Raw genomic sequence first — 16,175 nt, forward strand, 5'->3', positions numbered from 1 at the left:
AATGCGCTCGTGAATGTGTAGTAGTAGTATATAGTAGTGGTTTATTAATAAAAATGCAAAAAGGAAGGAAAATATATATTGCCAGCCAAGCAATTGCTATCTAATATATTAAGCACCCGAACTGCAGCCGGCGAAAATAAAGGGACAGGGAGAGGATAGCAAGGAAAAGTACAGACGGGAGCGATAGCGAGGAAAAGCAGGGGAGAGGTTTATACACTTTTTACAATATTTACAAAAATATTAAAAGGTGAAAAAGTTCGCGCACGAGTCTCCAGGAACTCTCCGAATTATAACCGCGCGCTAGCGACCACCGAAAAACTTTTTTTTATTGTCAATGGCCCTAGCCCGGGGTAGCGCTCGTATTCTGTCTCTCATTTTCGGTGTAGATCTTCCGGGCCAGTGTAATGCTACATTTTTTTTTTTCCTGCTTTCTGTTACATCGTTACCACTGCCGTACGTGGTACACGACTTAATATTTACGACGGTAGCGAAGGCGCTTCAGCCAGTGGTGAAGGGCGGAGAAAAATGTAATCGAAATAGAATCGCTTTATTATCTCGGTCCTGACTTTTATCTAGCAGCTGTGAACTGGTTATTTCGTGTGCGTTTGCTGACAGAAATCAGCTCATTACCCCTTCCAATGATAACCTCTTGTAAAGCAACACAGAGATTTAAATCACCTCCCAAACGAGTAACCAACGTTATTCTTCCTGGGGTATCGGGGACAACAGTACCACGTTAATTCTGAGCAATACATATAAAAAAATGAGCTGTGTTGAGGGGATTTATCTGATTTCCGGTTCGTATACAGTACACTTCAGGTACACACAACTTGACACGGGCATGCTGAGCGTTCTAGATGCCGCCAGCGTTTTCTTGGGGTGCTCACGTCAGTATGTATGTGTCAACTGCGTACTGGTCTTGGGAACAGCTTTTTTTGGCAATTCAGCAGAGGCTATAAGCAGGAGAGGGAAGGAGACGGGCCCTTGTCCCCGTGCCGTGGGTAGTTGGTTCTTAAGTACTAGCGACTCCGACTCCAACTTCCCTCTTCCACCCCTCCGCATCCCTAGTCCGAACAACGAACGACCCACGGCGCGGGGACAGAGGACCGTCTCCTTCCCTTTCCTGCTTTAGCCTCTGCTGCTTTGCCATGAAAAGTTGTCCGCGAGTGTAGCATGGTGAGACAATCGAATCACTGGTTCATTTGAGCGTTGCGCACTAGGTTTGTTGTGCTCTTAAAATGCTAAACATGCGTGGTATCTACTAAGCATAAAATAGTCCAGCCGCGAAATACGCAATGAGCATTTTAGTTGTGCTATACCTTACTGCGCCATGAGAATATAATTCGCCCTTTCTCTCTCCCCCCTCCCCCCGTTTTTTTTTTTCTTCTTTCATGTGCTGCCCCACCTGCGCTGCTTCGCAAGGACTTCACGTCGGTATGTTCCAAGCATTTTGATGTTTTCCTGCTCCGTGCAGCTCCGTAGAATATCGTACATTGATTTTGAGTCTTTTTATTAATTGCTGATTAAGTGATGTGTAGTCATTGTGTTATATTTGCTTGTCCACGCTTTCTCTCTTTTTCATGTTCTACTCGGTCATCGGACCCAGGGCGTGAGTACCAGCTGTTTCATTTTTCATGATGTGAAATGCGAAACTTTTCCTCTGTTCGCATTCGCCTGCGCGGTGCGGTGCGAACACCCTGGCGAAAGCCAAGTTTCGGTGGCAGTAGCGTGTGGTGTTCAGAAGCGCTTCTCGCGAAAAAGAAAAAGAATAGTGGGAATATCGGGGAAATTCTGGCTTGTGGAGAAAAAAACCTGCCGCAGCATACTATAATAGGCTCACTTGGAAAGGATCTTTGGTGTCTCAGCTTTGTGCTCGAGAAAGGATGTGTTTATTGTTTACTTGTTTTTTTTTTCATCAGAGAGTTTGTAAACTTGTTCAGTGGGAATGATGAATTAAAGTGTAGACTGTAGTTATGATATACCCTGCAAGGGGTAGAGATGACAAGTTTGTTCCTTTTTTTCCCCCTGTAAAACTTGCGTACGGCGTCAGTAACCTGAAACGTGATGTATTATTCAGTACCGCGGCCTAGATAACTTATGTCGCGTAACTCCTGCGCTACGTCACGCGTACGTCACTACTGGGAAAACAGCAGTACCGCCTTTGCTCCACACGTGCTGCACCACGTCGTCACGAGCCAAATGTTTTGCCTACCACGTCGATCACACGTGTGCTGGCTTGGAGAGGTATGTTTGCGAACCCCGTTTCATGTCTCATGCTGATACCGCGCGCGATATGTTCAGAAAGTCAGTTGGGCTCGGCCGCTTGTGCTTTAAACTAAAGTACGTTTCCTGCTTTGCTTGTCTTTCATACTATCCTCACCCCTCCTTGTGCACGCTGGACCGTTAAAATTTGATTCTTCTGCTCCTTAAAAAAAAAGCTTCCACGAAAGTGTCCGGTTTAGTATTCGTCTGTGTCCTGTTTGCGTGCCATTGCCGGTCTCATTGTAGTGAGGGATTCAAATGATCGCTATTTTTGTTGTAAGTGCGATGGTTGAAAAGAAACGTTAAAAAAATGGGGAGTTCCTTGGAGCCTTCGTTTTTACTTTTCTTTTTCTCGGAAAAATCGCGTACCTCTTAGGTGCTTTAGCCTAGCATCACTTGTATATCACTGGTATGCATGTGTATTAATTTCGGCATAGTGTGAGGTTAGCTCGCGCGAACTCTAGGCAAAACTCGAGAACGATACTGCTTCTGAACGTGCTTGATATGAAGCGCTTCTCCGTTCACTCATTCGGTACCGCCTTAACTTGCGTAAGCAGCTGGGAACTGAAGTCTTCCGAGTGCCAGGGGCGCTTCAAAAACTTGGTTTTCGCGGCCATTTAATTCACGTAATGTGTTGCAGCTTTTTGTCCGAATTTGCCACGGACAACTGTAGTCGGAGAATTAGTGTCGCGACGATCACGTGGGGACAGAGGGTGCTGGGCGTCGAAAGTGGCACTCTCGTCTTCTGCTCACGTTCTTGAACCGCCGAGTGTACTCACCAGAGACCGGTAGTGTGCCCGAACCCGCAGTTTTTCACCTCGACGCTGCCAGTTCCATTCACCCGTCCTGCCGTGTCGTTTCCTGCGCGCGTACGCGTGATTTGTCAGCACGACCTGCAGCCAACCCTTTAGCCGTTTGCGGTGGAAAGGGCCCCTCCTAGTGCACTCGGTAGCCAGCCGTAGTTGACCACCGCACGTGCACATTCTCCGCTTGCTGAGCGATGTGCGCCGTCCGTAAACCCCGGCTGATGCGTGCCGTGAGCGCGCGCCACCAGCCGTCGCCGCGGGTTGTCGCCGTCCCCACGCCGTACACGGCGCTGCTTTTGATTGCTTGGGCTGCTCGTTGCAGCACGCCTTTTGCGCGTTTTTGTTGTTGTTGGCTCACGCCGCGCGTCTTCCCCCTCTCTCCCTCCCATTTCTCTCCCTATGGATCGGACGCTGCGACGACTGCGGCCTGGCTTCATGCTCCCCGCTGTGGAACACCGTGCTTCGTTTGCGGGATGCCTCGACCCTGCTGGACCTTGCCTGCGCCGCTGCGAGTAGTACGTGAGTATCGCGAGTACATCGTTCCTCCGCCTCTCTCCCCGCCTCGCTTCGGCCGCCTGGTTTCTTTTTCTGGCGCAGCGCTTCTGCGGACGGTCGGCGTGTGCGTGCCGACCGAAGAACGAAACCCGACTCTTCAATTGACACTTCAACAGCGCAGTGTGAGATGTGTTCGTGGTTCGCGCAACGTTTTCCTCTCAATGTGTGCAGTGCATCATTGCCAGCTTATTTATCGTGATTTCTTTTTTGCAAGTGAAATCGGAAATCGTGTTGTTCAGTACAGTTGGTGGGGACACATCTTTTTGTGGTAACTCGGAGAAGTAAACGTTTTGGCTATAATTAATAATTGGTCGCTTCCCCCCCCCCCCCCCCCCACTCCCATTCTTTTTTCTGCGCTACCCTTGATCGTGACATGCGGCGCAGTCGTGTCACGAACGCGCATAGAGGTTGAAGAAACGCTCCGGCACTTCTTCGGTCGTAAGTGCGAGGAGAACAGGGTCCAGATTCTCTAACCTTATTGTGTCCGAACGGTTTGCGTTCGACCGGCGCTTCTTGCACTGGCCGATCACGATAGCTGTTCACGTTGCGCGTCGTGCCCTTCTCTTTGCGTGTCCACGCTTTGAGCGAAATCTGTTGCTGTATACGAACCGGCGTCTCCTGCAAGTCCGACCCCTTTCTTTACCACCATATTCGCGACGGTTCCTCTTTCGTAATGTGCTGGGTACGCGGTTTCATTGGCGCCGATTAGTTCGCCAATTAATTGGGTCTCTCCGACTGCACTCTCGTAGCTCGCAGGGGATGGGCCTACATATGTTTCCACTCATCGTGCTCAGGTGAAATGTGGACTCAGGTGAAATGTGGAAAAGGGTCCGCGTTTGATCAGCCGCTGACCAGAGGTACGAAGCGCAAGGCGAAACTAGAAACGAAGCAGTTCGGTCAAAGATGAGCTCGAACAAAGCAGAGATTCTTAATCAACGAAAGGTTAAAGAACACTACGTTTTTAACGAGAATACAGCCTCAAAATAATTCAAGGAGAGAGTGGGAAAGCGAAGGCTTAGCTGCAGTGGACGAGGAACGCTGTCTCCGGTTTTTAGTTTCCTTGCAGAACCACTTCGAACTTTGCCCCCCCCCCCCCCCCCCCCCCCCCCTTCCCACCTGTCTAGGTCGTCGGGAGCCCTCCTAGCCGCGCGGCTTCCCGATTGCCAGTTGCTGCCGGAAAACTCGGGGGTATAATATGCTTAGGCCGCTTTGTTTTCGTTCCGTTCGCGCGTCGCGGTGGCTTAGTGGCTACAGCGTTCAGCTGCAGGATCGAGTCTCTGACGCGGCGGCCGCGTTTCCACGATGGAGGCTAAATGCAAAAAGTGTCCATGTGGTGTGCGATGTCAGTGCACGTCAAAGGACAACTGTTGGCCGAAATTAATTCGGAGCCCGCCACTACGGCGTCTCTCATTGGCCATTTACAGCTTTGGGGCGTTAAACCCCACATACCGTACCACAGTAGTTCTGTACCCTTCAAAACGCACTCGTTCGTGTTTAGATCCATCTCACGAAAGGTATAGTCGGATACAACTCTGCAACGAAGCGACAAATGACCCTCGAAGGATACCCTCCATCCAGTAGGATCCACGGATTTTCATGACCTCGCAGTTCATCTGTGGTTAATCTCCTGTCACTAAATCGGTCGATCTCATTGGCTGGAGAACCTCCTTTGAGGGGCATTTGCCGCCTTGTTCTGGAGTTTTATCCGACTGCAGTAATCTCTCTACCCCCCCCCCCCCCTTCCTATGCCGTTTGCAGAGTTGGCTTCTTTGTAAAACGTTGACAGCCTATCATTGCCGAGTTTCGAAACGGCAGTACAAAACCCCAAACAGCTCGTCTTCTGTTGTTGGATTGTCATTTTACACCACTACTGTCTGGCCATTGTTTTATGTGTTTGTGAGTGTGTGACGGGAGGGGGGGGGGGGGTGCGTAAAGAGCAATGGTTCACCTTCGAACGGTCGAAGCAGTTCGACGAGAAGAATATTGATTGCTGTTTCATCCCCTTTACTTGGCGCCTCGTTAATATGGCTTGCAAAGAGTCCGTAGTTAATGGCACGGGTCCACTTGTCACATACGCGCACCACCGACGCTTACAGTGATGAACGACACTTCCCTTGTTTTGCCCGTTGCGTGTCTAACTGATCAGTGGCACCTGGCCTCGATTGTCTCCACGGGAAGCACGCCGAGTCGCGCCCCCTGCCGCCCTTCCTTTCCTCGCGTAAGTTGCCACAGCTAATGTGCAAATGTGACGCACTGCGCCATACGTCCGCAGCCCCGAGGGGAAAACCCCGCAGGTGCGAAATAAGGGCCTTTTCCACAATCACGTTGTCAGTAGCGAAGCTTACCGTAACCAGGATCGATCCCGGGGCAGGGGGAGGACATGGGACAAGCGGGAGAAATGGCGCGTCCGTCGCGCTGTTTGTTGCAAGCACGGCGCTGCTGGTGCCGCAGGTGGCGCTCTGCCCCTTCCCTGTCCGCGGTTTGGCTCGCGGCCTCCCCCGGTTCATTAACCGGAGAAGCTGCTGCCTCCCCTCGCTGGCGCCGTTGTCGAGGCTTCCTTGTCCCCGGAGTGCCGATATCTCGCGGAATGTCCGGCACGCGTCTCGGTGGCATGCGGACGCATAAGTTGTGAGCTCGGTTGGCACTGCGAGCGCTGGCCGCCGCCGCGGAGGAGGAGGAGGAGGCGATCGCTCGCCAGCGGCAGCCCCGTGGCATTCCTGCTGCGGCTTCCGTGCCTTTCCTCTGCCGTGTCGCCTGCCTGTACGTCACGGGGCCCCGCCGGCATTACCATTTCTGTTTTGGGCGCGGGACAATTTACGAACTGATTGCTTGTCCCTCGGACAGCTTGTTTCCAGTTTTGACAGCGTGTAAGCTACGGCCGCGTGTGTCTGTTCGCCGGTCACCCGACTAGCTCTCCGGCCCTTCGCGCGCGCCCGGAGGCGCCTTGGCCGCCCCTCCTCGCCCGCTGTGCGATCTTGACGAGAGTCCGCCCCCCTTTCCACTTCGGGCTCTGTTTTCACACATTGTAAAATCTGTCGCCCAGGCTGAGAGAAAGTGCCAACGAAATGTTGCAGAGGGTACCGCGTACTGATCTCTGAAATTGGAGGCTTCTTTTTTTTGAAGAAGAAGAGTACGGCTAGAGAGAGGGAAAAAGAGGGAAGGATAGAAGGAAGACTGTTTTCATTTTTGCCTGTTTTACTGCGCTACCAGTGTCACAATGCGATAACTCCGGCGTCTATCTGTAGCCTCTGAGAGGGAGGTCTCCACCCTCCCCATTCATCCATCCGCCTCCCCACCCCACCTCTATACGCATCATTGAGTAATCATCGAAGTTAATCCAACCACTTTCGTTGAATTGTTGCATCAGTTGTCTGGTCGTCCCGTAAATTTGTTGTGTGTGTGTGAGAGTTACTTTTTATGTCGCGGTGCTAGTTCTGGCCAGTGTGCCAAGTTTTAGCTTGCAATTTCAGCTTTTTGATCCGAAAGTAAAGTTTAAATTACGCAAGGCGCTCAACGTGGTACTGCTGTGTAGTCTGTTCGCTGTGGCTTCCTTACAAAGCAGTGTACTATTTATATTCGCTGCCTCAGGATCCGCTAGGAAGTTGAGACGGCATGCTGCTCGTGCTGTGCAGTTTCCCGCTGGCGTTGCGAATCACGCAGTTTTCTCCAGCCGCTCGTATCCGGTCTGGGCGCTTTCGGTTTCGTTGTTCTCACGTGTTCCGCGGCCGGCTAGAAAGTTTTTGGGCGCGCGTGCCAGCAGGCTCCAGCGCGCCCACGGGGTCGTGCCCGAGAGGCGCCGGGTGTCCAGTGGCTCTTCATTTGCATGCATATGCACCGTGGCGTCGCGTTGCTCAGCCGCGTGTCTGGGGGCCTTTGCTCGTTTCCGCTGTTTCGGCCGCAGGCGTCCGGCGCAGCTTTTGCGCGCACGGGTGTTATTAGCGCGAGCCCTGAGCCCACCCGGCCGCTGTGGCGGCCGAGACGCGCGCCCTTGGAAACAAGCCGCTAGCCCAGAGGCCTGCGCGGGATTCCAATATCTCCTGGCCGGCCCCGGGCGCGCCATACACGGGGGCCATCGCAGTGCACGCGCCCCGTTTTGTGTTGTGTGCTGCGCGCGGCGGCGCCTCTCCTCCGGGCAGCGGCAGCACCCTTTCCAGGCGCTCTTTTTCTCCCGTGGCCCGCCGAGACACGGCTGAGCCGTTATTTGGTGTTATTAAAGGCATCGCTGCAGCAGGCGTTCTTCCCCCGCGCGCCGCACACACGCACCGGGTTCCCGGCGTTCGATGGCTTGTCGGCGCGCGTTAAAAATATCACTTTTGATATCCATCCATCTCTATATCTACGCGAATCACACTCCGCCAGCTGTCGCTAGTGTTTGTTTCCCGCCTGGGCGCCCTCCTTCGCGGCTGTTTCTTCTTTCTCGTGCTTCGGGACGTTGTTGAGTTCGCCCGGGCTGAGGGGGAGCGAAGTTGCGTTGGAGCATTTTTGCCCCGTTCCTTTCTTTTCTTCCCTTTTTTTACCCCCTCCCCCCTTCGCTGCTTCAGGCTGGCGGCTTGCTCTCCGGCCCTGATAGGCCTTTTGAGGCGCTAATCGGCGCGCGTGCGTGCGTCTACAGCGTGCGCCGTTTATGAGCCAGCCCAGAATGTAGGCGCGCAGAGCTCCTTTTGTTGCCTACGGCGCCGCTTCTTCTCCCCACCTCCTCCGCCCGTGGTCCACGGCTGTTCTTGTCAGCGCTCTTCTTGCTTCCGCCGGGGCGGCGCGCGCGGCAATCCGGGCCGCTCGCATCGGCGCTGGCGGCCAGACTAATGCCTCGTTGCGATGGGCGTTGATGGTACTAATCACACGCCCATTCTTCGCCTCCGCAGCGTCGCTTCCGCTTTTGAGGCCCCTCGCTAATTTACGTCCGGTGCTTGTTGGCTGGAAAGATATTGTTTGAATGAGGCCCTGGGCAGCAGCAGCTGCTGCTTTAGGCGCCGGCAGAGGAGACTCGGCGTTAATCTGAGAAAGCCACCCGGAAACTCCACCCGTTCGCATAGTGTTCACGTCTCCGCTTACCATCGCCCTGCATCTGGCCCCTCCCGCGTGCAGCTGATTGACGGCGGCGACATTTGCAGGAGAGCTTTGAGCACAGGCGTTCTCTTGTCTAAAGTCTCGCTCGTTTTCGTTTGGGGTCTTTCGGTCTTTCGCAGAAAGTTACGTTCAGAAATAAAATTCAGTGAGTGCTGTTGAGGACTGCTCATGCTTTCCTCATAGTTGCGGGTCTTTTTTTTTCACATGCACCCAGTTACGCAACGCATTTGCGTACTGGAAATGCTGTGCTGGTTCGTGGAATGCCGCTACCCACTGGGGTCCAACTCATCCTCTGTAAGACCCATCTTTGCTCTTTAGAGCAGCAAAAAATCATCGCAGAAAATTGCGCGATTTTATTAGCGACGCGGCAATTGGAAGGACGAGGTGGTTCTTTTTTTTTTCTATTCGAATTTCCCGGGCGAGTAAAATGAGCGTTTCTCCTGGTGATTTATTCGAGTCCGATATCGAGCAGGAACGACAGTGGTGGCGTAAACAGGCGAAGCCACGCGATATTGCTGCAGTGCAGTCGAGGGAGAGAGAGGGAAAGCGCGAGGGGGGCTGGAGTGCGAGGCAGCAGCTGTACCGGAACCTGCTCACTCGAAGAAACTGTTCGCGCCCGGGCCAACAAAAAGGAAGAAAGAACGGCACGCGGCAAGTTTGTCGAGTGCGTGGGATGGAGGGTGGCAGTGTAAAGAGCAAATTAAAAAGGTACGAAGACTGATAGGTTTTAGTTATTTCGCGGGTGGCGCGCCCTTCGCTCCGCGTGGCGCCCCCCCCCCCCCTCTTTCTCTCTCCCCGCGCGCTCTTCCTGGCCCCGCGCTTGTAAGATTATATCGACACCTAGCGCACTTGTCCGCGCCGCCTTGTGATTACTTTCTGGCTCGAGATGACTTGTTCTGGAGTTTTGCGCAGTCGTCTAAGCGAGGAGGCCGCCGAGGCTGTTTGGGTGGCGCAAGCTGCCGTGTTTGCGTTGTAAACCTTCGTCCTTCTAGTCTGGCCTTCTTTTTTTTTTCCTCCTCCTCCTCGTCGCCACCCTCCCCGCATCCCTCCTTCGCAGCGTGGCGCCCAGCGTATTATATGCGTTATTAAAGCCTCCACCGCTGACGTTCGGCGAGAGACGACGGCCCGGGTAAAGTTTGAAAAAGCTGTTGCCAGAGGGCTTTCCTCCTGTCTTTTCGTTTTGACTCTGGGTATTTGTTGCCGGTCTGCGCTTCTCTTTGCCCGGAAGACTTGAGCGTGAGGAGGCGCCCGCGAGGATTTTCGCTCGCGCTCTCCTCGTGACAGTATAACGGATCAGTTTTCTGTGTTGGACTGCCGTGATTTGTCGCCACACGGTTGGTGTATCCCGCCGTGTAGCGAGCACGCACGCACTACAAACGCCGCGCTTCTGTTGGCGATGTCCTGTACACGCGCGAGTCGTGCGATTGCCTGGGAAGGGGGTCTCTTTTTCGTGCCCGGCGTCGCCTCTGGTTTTCTGCCCTTTATTTTTCCCTCGGGGGCGCCCACTGTAAAATCGCAGCTTTAATGGGCTGCGACGCGTATCCGACAGTGTCTCTCTTGTTGCCATGTTGTGTGCTCGAGGAGGCGGCGGTCTCGAAAAGAGGAAGTTGTATCGCGGTGTCGGGCTGCAGACATGGCTCGATTCCCGTGCTCGCGGTTGTTACACCAGTCGTCCTGTTCCCCCCCCCCCCCTTTCCTCGGCCCCGCTGCCAGACGCTTTGACGTGGTCGTGATAAGAGGAAAACGAACTGCGCGCGCGGTCCGACCACACGCTGGTTTTCGTGTTCTCCAGTTGTCGACCGCCGCGCGTACTAGTTCGTGAGCGTCCCGTCCGCGGTCGTTATTCTCCCCCCTTTCGAAAGGGTGGCCAGGCCCCGGCCATCGATTTGTTTAGCGCTGGGTCGGGCCCGATAGACTCGCAGGCGCCGCGTGGCTTGCCTTGCGATCGCACTCTTCTCGCCGCCGTGATGCGTCTTCTCGCGGGGCGCTCCGTCGCCTGACAGGGCGCCGTGGGAGCCACGGAGAGGGCCGCGCCAGCCGGACACCGCTGCGAGGCGGCTGACCACGGTGTGGCCCCGAGGAGGCTCTCGCTCCTCCCTTCCCCATCTCTCCCAGGCGCCACCTGCTGCATTCGACTGGCCACTGTGTATAGAAATAAGTCGGTGGATGACATGGCTGACGAGCTCATAGTCGTATAGTGAAAGGCAACACCGTCTCTTACCTACTCTCGGGAACTTGTGCACGATACAGAAAACCGTTACAGTATCTGTAGGCTGGCTTTGCGTGCGACGGAAACTGACGCCCGTCGGGCATGCACTGTGGTCGATGGGCTACGTGGTGGAATGAGCAGCAGGTCCCCTCCATGTTCATGTTATGCTCACGTGGTGGCCCCGGCGCTCGTCTCCAAACAAAAGGCAGCGCAGAGACATTTCATTTGTGCGTATACGACGAACCGGATGAGGGAGTTCCCCACCTTGGGATATTCTGTACACGTTGCGTGGATGTCAAGAGATCCACCCACCAATGGAGCGAAAGTCGCTAACGTCGATCTTGCGCTGCAAGGGGAATCACAAACTCCTCTTGCTGGGTGCTGGGAAGAATTTCTTCGTTCTAAAAGGCACAGGCCGCGTTATCCTCTTTATTTTTCTGCGTTAGCGAATTCCTGCGTTGCGCAGTGTGATCATCTGTGGTCGTGGTAACAGCGGCACGCTATTTATGCTCTAGCCCTGGCGGTTTATTACTGCCTGAATGCAGACGTACGCGACCGAGTTCGGCGCAACCGTCAGTTTCGATCCGAAAGATGTGAAGCGTCAACAGTCATGGTTATCTACACTGATAATGGGCAAAAAAGCGAGTTCACATTGTCGTGTGTGCAGCGAGCAGTTCAGGGAACATGGAGTTCATGGGGTTGTCGCTAAACTGCTTACTGAGTTGCTGCCTACGCTTAAGGAGCGGGCTGAAGCACACCTCCACAGTTTGAGCGTTTAAAGATTGTTCTCTGTCGTCCAATACATGACACCCTGCTACCCTACTTGCCTACTCTAAAATACAACCTTCGTTCGTAAAGTTGCGAGACTGAGTCCATTAGAAAAAAATGCGTTTAACATTGAAATCATTTGTGCAGCACCCCTTCGAAATATCTCCATTGCAGTCTATACACACCTTCCAACGCTTCTTGAGGTCTTGGAAACAGTTGGAAAACGCTTCTTTTGGCAGGGCTGTCAGCTGCTTTGTCGTGGCGTCTTGAATGGCCTCCACGCTCCCCATCCAGCGACCTTTTAGGGCTCTCTTCACACGAGGAAACAGGAAACAGTCGCATGGGGAGAGGTCAGGCGATTGTGACGGATGGGGAAGTACAGTAATGCTGTGCATGGCGAGAAATTTTGTCACGCTGAGAGCACTGTGCGGCCTTGCGTTATCGTGGAGAAGGCTCGATTGTCCAGATGCCCGTAAGTCAGGGCGACTGCGTCGCAGTGCATCACGCATGTGTTTGGAGCACGCGGATATAAAGCTCCTAATTCACGGTCTGCCCTTGTGGGACGAATTCGTGGTGTATGACACATCTGGCATCGAAAAAAAACAAAAAAAACTATCAGCATCGTCTTTGTTTTGGTCTTCTGTCGCCGCACCTTTCTTGACGCCGGAGAGCTTGTGGACCGCCATTCGGCGCTCTGCCTCTTTGTTTGAGGATCGTATTGAAAACACCATGTTTCGTCTTCAGCAGTGATGCTGTCGACGAATGCGGCATCCTTCTTTGCCTCGGAGAGCAAATCGGCGCTCACTGATGCCCGCGTGTCCTTCTGGTCCTGTGTGAGGGAGTGCGGCTTAAGTCTGGTATTCAGCTTTCGTTTCCCCAAGTTCTCACTCAAAATTTGGCGGAATGTTGTCTTACTAATGTCGAAAGCATCAGATAGCACGCGGACTGTAATGGTGCGGTCTTTCTGTACGATTTCCCTGATCCGAGCCACGTTGTTTTCATTCCGTGAGGTTGAAGGGCGCCCCTGCCTTGTGTCGTCTTCCACCGACGTTCTCCCCGAAACGAACCTCTTGTGCCACTCGAAAACTCGCGCCCGCGATAATGTCTCGTTGCCATAAGCGTCACAAAGGAGCTCATAAGTCTGTGTGGCTGTCTTGCCAAGCTTCACACAGAATTTTATGTTTATATGCTGTTCGAGGTGGACGTCTATCTCTCCACATTCACTCACAGTAGAATGCGCAGACGACTAGTGACAACGTATTTTTCTCCATGTAATGCCATCTAGCGGCTGCCACAGCAGTTAACATAAATAGCTCAGGTTATCCGGAAAACATGGCGCTACATATAGGCACCGACATTTGTTTTGGGGAATCATTTCTAGAGAAGAAAATTAATCAATCTCGAAACTTTACGGCCAAAGGTTGTAGTTCAAGGGCGCAGTCGAACGGCGCCGCTTCGGCCGGCACAAACCGAAACCGACTTTCCCGTGTATGATTTGTACTGCACCGGTATGACTCGTTCTGCACAGCTTCACCCCTGTCTAGTACAAATTCCCTTGTCAGCAAGGATTTACCTGGTGACCGCTGACTTAGCCGCTTCAGTGTTGTCCATGATGGTGGCAACGCATGCGCTCAATGACTGCTGCGGAATGTTGGTTGCTGCACCGTTTCAGCGGCGGATAAAGCGCACCTGCTTTTCTACGACAGCTGGTTCACTCAATGGAAGAAGCGAGCTTCTTTAGTACATTTTATGATAGAGATGTAAAGAAAGCTCGTATTGAACGGAGCGGTGCTGCCGTTACATCGGCGAGTAAGGCGAACAAAAGGAGATGGATGGCAGGGCGCACGGGGCTGACGACACGCTGTTCTTCCAAGGAGTACCACATCAGCATAGGAAATGATACGTCCGGGTTCTGCATCTCAAGCGCATTTTCTTAAGAAAAAATTAAACATCTCATTTCTGAGCGAAAAACAAAAACGCATCCGAACTGTATACTGCCGCAAAACGTGTTCGTTTTACGTTTTTACTTGGGATTTTTGCAGGTGTAAGTCTCTCTAATGTTTTTTTTTTTTACTATAAGCTTTCCGTTGCATTAAAAAAAAAACACAAAATGTAGGCATGAAAACCAGTTGCTGACCCCTTTGAGCGTGGTATCCTGGACGCTTTTAGCATAACCAGCGGGCTTCACATGAAGTCTCACCGAAAGTGCAGACGGGCATGGAACACCAGGCTAGGCGCAGTTTCACACGTGTTAGAGCAGGCATTGACGAGCGTAGAGTTCCCGTTTAAAATGTGCCAGCTTGCAATTCTTCAAAAGAGGTTGCTTTTGTGTCGGAAAGTCAGCTGAGCGTATGTGCGGGAATAAATCGCCTATTTTTAGGAGTGCGCCTTCAGTCACTCGTGTAGCGGTCCGGATGTCGTATACCATACGCATGGCCGAAGCTAGCTTCAGCAGTCCGAGCTCGAAGATTAGCCCCCAGAATTCAGGTGTTGACCGCAGCGTCTTCCAGAGGCGCCATCCCGAGTTGCCTTAATTCGGGGCTGACGCTCCCCAACACTGTAAGCGAAGGCCGCAGAGTGAGCTTGGCGTGCTTTGAATGTGTCCGAGGACTCGACAGGTGTCTGGCAGAAACGCAGTGAGAAACAGAGGCTGAAAAAAGGAAGCACCGCCCGGGCTAATAAATATAGGAGCCAGGTTTACAAATCTGCATGCTTATATTTTCGGATTGTTTATTTTAGCAAGTGTTACGATATGAACGTCGTAATGAGCTTGCTTGCTAAAGCAAGCTCCTGGCTGGAAAACCCAGGTGCATACTTTAGTGAAATGCGACTGAGCAAGGAATGAGCATCTCAGCATGCCGACGGGAAATCGCGTTCGCAGTAGCTCGGCGTTTATTCCGAAGCACGCGTGTACGAACGACTCAGTATAGTCGGCTATCTTCCCAGAGAGCGGCGTGCAGTCGACAACAGGCGCAGCGTCACGCTTGAGGCAGCGTTCGGCCTTACGGGCTCGGCGATTGGCTACTTGTAGTGCCGTCATTCTAAACAAGCGAGAGTGATTTTCCTCCTGTCTGCGTGGTTGCGTAAAGTGCGCATTCTGATCCAGTTGTGTCAAACACGAGCCCCAACGTATAAACCTGTACCAAAGGTTCGTTCTCCGGTACCTTTTCCTTTTTTTTTTTCGTTTCTACTTTTTACCTTTAGTTTCATTTTTTTTTATCGCTGGCACCAGGATGCATGGGTGTCAGTGAAAGCTCCGTCCAGCTGAGGGCTTGTCGGGCGCCAGGAAGTCTCGAAAAATCATTGTGTAATGTGACGCCAGTATGTTTTCGCAGTTATCATTGTTTGAATTGGGAAGTAATCACTCCGTAATTGAGATCCACTCCACACTGGGGGTTTCCTCTATACATATTTGACTCGCATTGTTTTGTCTGTTTTAAATGATAATTAAATATTTCAGTTAACCAACAACGCTGCCTAAATAATCATTGCAACTTTCGGTTTTAGACAGTAAAAAACTGCGAGATAATTTTTAGCGTGGTGAAGAGGCTTTGCATGACGTCGCTTTTCTGGGTTCTTAATCGCTCAGCATTCGCAAAAATCTCTCCGCGAGCTCATCCAACGTTTCATGCGCCTAGCTTTTCAGGTCTGATTGATTGGTTTAAATACTAGTTTAGATTTCATTGCAGTTAACGGTGTAAGGCTTATAACAGCCAGGTTGGCGATTTCTGTGTTTGATGGCATCCATCTCGCTCTGCACGCGGTCAGTTTCGGTTCGTGTTTGAAGTAACAGTTGCTTTGAACCTAAAGCATGCCTGCCTCTTGCGATCAGCTAACCTCTTTTTTTTTCTTTTTTTTTTGCGACCCTCCACGGTGTCTCTGTGGCTTTGGCGATTGGCAGCTGATCCCATGCAAGGTCACGTGTTCGATCGCGGCCGCGGTGGCCGTATTTCTACGGAGGCGAAATGCAAAAGCGTCCGTGTGTTGTGCGATGCGAGCGCACTTGAACTCCAGGTGGAAGCCATCGCGGTGGCTCGGTGGTTATGGCGCTCGACTGCTGACCCGAAAGATGCGGGTTCGATCCTGGCAGTGGCGGTCGAATTTCGGTAGAGGCGAAATTCTAGAGGCCCGTGTACTGTGCGATGTCAGTGCACGTTAAAGAGCCCCGGGTGGTCGGAATTACCCTGAGCCCTACACTACGGCGTTACTCGTAACCTGAGTCGCTTTGGGAAGTTAAACTCCCATAAAATCATAAACCCCAGGCGGTCTAAATTAACCTGGCCCTGAACTACTGCTTCCCGCATATTCCGTGTCTCTCTTCGGAGCGTTAAACCCCACAATTTGCAATTTTACCATTTTTATTTTTTGCCTCAACTTTCAGACGGCACTCCACTGGGCGGCCAAGTACGGGAGCGCCGAGATAGTGAAGTTGATTGCCGGCTCCTACAGCCTCAACCCCAACGTGAAGTCGGTGAGTGGTGCTGAACTTCATTGTTCGGGGGAACGCG

General features: G+C 52.5%; 1 protein-coding gene across 2 annotated transcripts in view; it reads left to right on the forward strand.

Moving 5' to 3' along the window:
• Positions 1-16,175, forward strand: part of sowah (ankyrin repeat domain family member sosondowah) — a 147,686-nt gene that overhangs the window by 92,579 nt on the left and 38,932 nt on the right. The window contains exon 11 of one of the 2 annotated variants that reach the window (XM_077647017.1): positions 1,423-1,501. In XM_077647017.1, the coding sequence (XP_077503143.1) occupies positions 1,423-1,482 (60 nt within the window). In that variant the 3' untranslated portion in view covers positions 1,483-1,501. Of the gene's footprint in view, positions 1-1,422; positions 1,502-16,048; positions 16,146-16,175 lie in introns of those variants that run through there. The other variant, XM_077647018.1, reaches the window with a different exon arrangement.

The sequence above is a fragment of the Amblyomma americanum genome, chromosome 1 (assembly GCF_052857255.1).
Source record: "Amblyomma americanum isolate KBUSLIRL-KWMA chromosome 1, ASM5285725v1, whole genome shotgun sequence".
Taxonomy (NCBI): Eukaryota; Metazoa; Arthropoda; class Arachnida; order Ixodida; family Ixodidae; genus Amblyomma; species Amblyomma americanum.